The sequence below is a fragment of the Aplysia californica genome, unplaced genomic scaffold, assembly GCF_000002075.1.
Source record: "Aplysia californica isolate F4 #8 unplaced genomic scaffold, AplCal3.0 scaffold00032, whole genome shotgun sequence".
In the NCBI taxonomy this organism is placed as follows: Eukaryota; Metazoa; Mollusca; class Gastropoda; order Aplysiida; family Aplysiidae; genus Aplysia; species Aplysia californica.
The window spans coordinates 1075674-1076844 of NW_004797302.1; the positions used below are offsets into that span (position 1 = coordinate 1075674).

At 36.4% G+C, this 1171-nt stretch overlaps 1 protein-coding gene across 1 annotated transcript in view; it reads right to left on the minus strand.

The window, feature by feature from the left end:
- LOC101851918 (solute carrier family 23 member 1) overlaps positions 1-1171 on the minus strand; it is a gene marked incomplete in the record, with an annotated part of 49168 nt that overhangs the window by 2562 nt on the left and 45435 nt on the right. The window contains 1 exon segment of the mRNA XM_013091312.2: positions 874-994. Coding sequence (XP_012946766.1) covers positions 874-994 — 121 coding nt within the window.

The window sequence follows — 1171 nt, forward strand, 5'->3', positions numbered from 1 at the left end:
CCCCCCAAAAAAAACACACAAAAAAAACAACAACAACCAAACCCAGACGCATCTCATTTTACAGTATTCCTCAGACTTTCTGAAGAGCATGCGCTCATGGTGGGCAGAAGTCAGACACATGAAAAGCACCCTTTACATTTACACACAAGAAGCTGCCAACAATGGCAACCATTTCAGGAAAACACTTAGCAGTAATAATATCTATAGTTTGCATTTATACAGCACTCTGTTTCAAACAATAGAGATCGATTGTATTTATATAGCACTCTATTCCAAACAATAATGATAGATTGCATTTATATCGCACTCTGTTTCAAACAATAATGATAGATTGCATTTATATAGCACTCTGTTTCAAACAATAATGACATATTGCATTTATATAGCACTTTTTTCCAAGCAATAATGATAGATTGCATTTATGCAGCACTTTTTTCCAAACAATAATGATAGATTGCATTTATATAGCACTCTATTCCAAACAATAATGATAGATTGCATTTATATAGCACTGTATTCCAAACATTAATGATAGACTGCATTTATATAGCACTCTTTGCCAAACAATAGCAATCGATTGCAGTTATATAGCACCCTATTCCAAACAATAATGATAGATTGCATTTATGTAGCACTCTGTTCTAAACAATAATGATACATTGCATTTATATAGCACTCTATTCCAAACAATAATGATAGATTGCATTTACTGTACTTGCAGTTGCAGGCCTCCAAGAGTAAAGCGTACGAAAACAAAGAGCACTATAATCCTATTCTTGATGAAGGTAACAGAGAGTGTAGGTACTACCATTGGAAGATACCACCAGCGCTTCATGAGTAGTCACTAAACGAATCATCAACGCTTTGACATACCTTAAGCAGGTGATTCTGTTTAAGAAAGGCTGAATATATGGCATGTCGTAAGTGGAACTTAAACTGTCTCCGTTGTCCTTAGCTGCGTCCCAAGTCTTGAGCCCCCTCTCTTCACGAGTGCCTGTGGAAAATAATATGGACATGACTGTATTGATTAAGGAGACAAATAAACATTGGCGAGAGAAAATAACTAAATCATTAGAGGAGATTGTGTTATTAAAGGACATGAGTGTCGTGGGTCGACACGATCACGTATACACTATCGCACCACGTTCTCATCGTATAAGAATACCCCCCC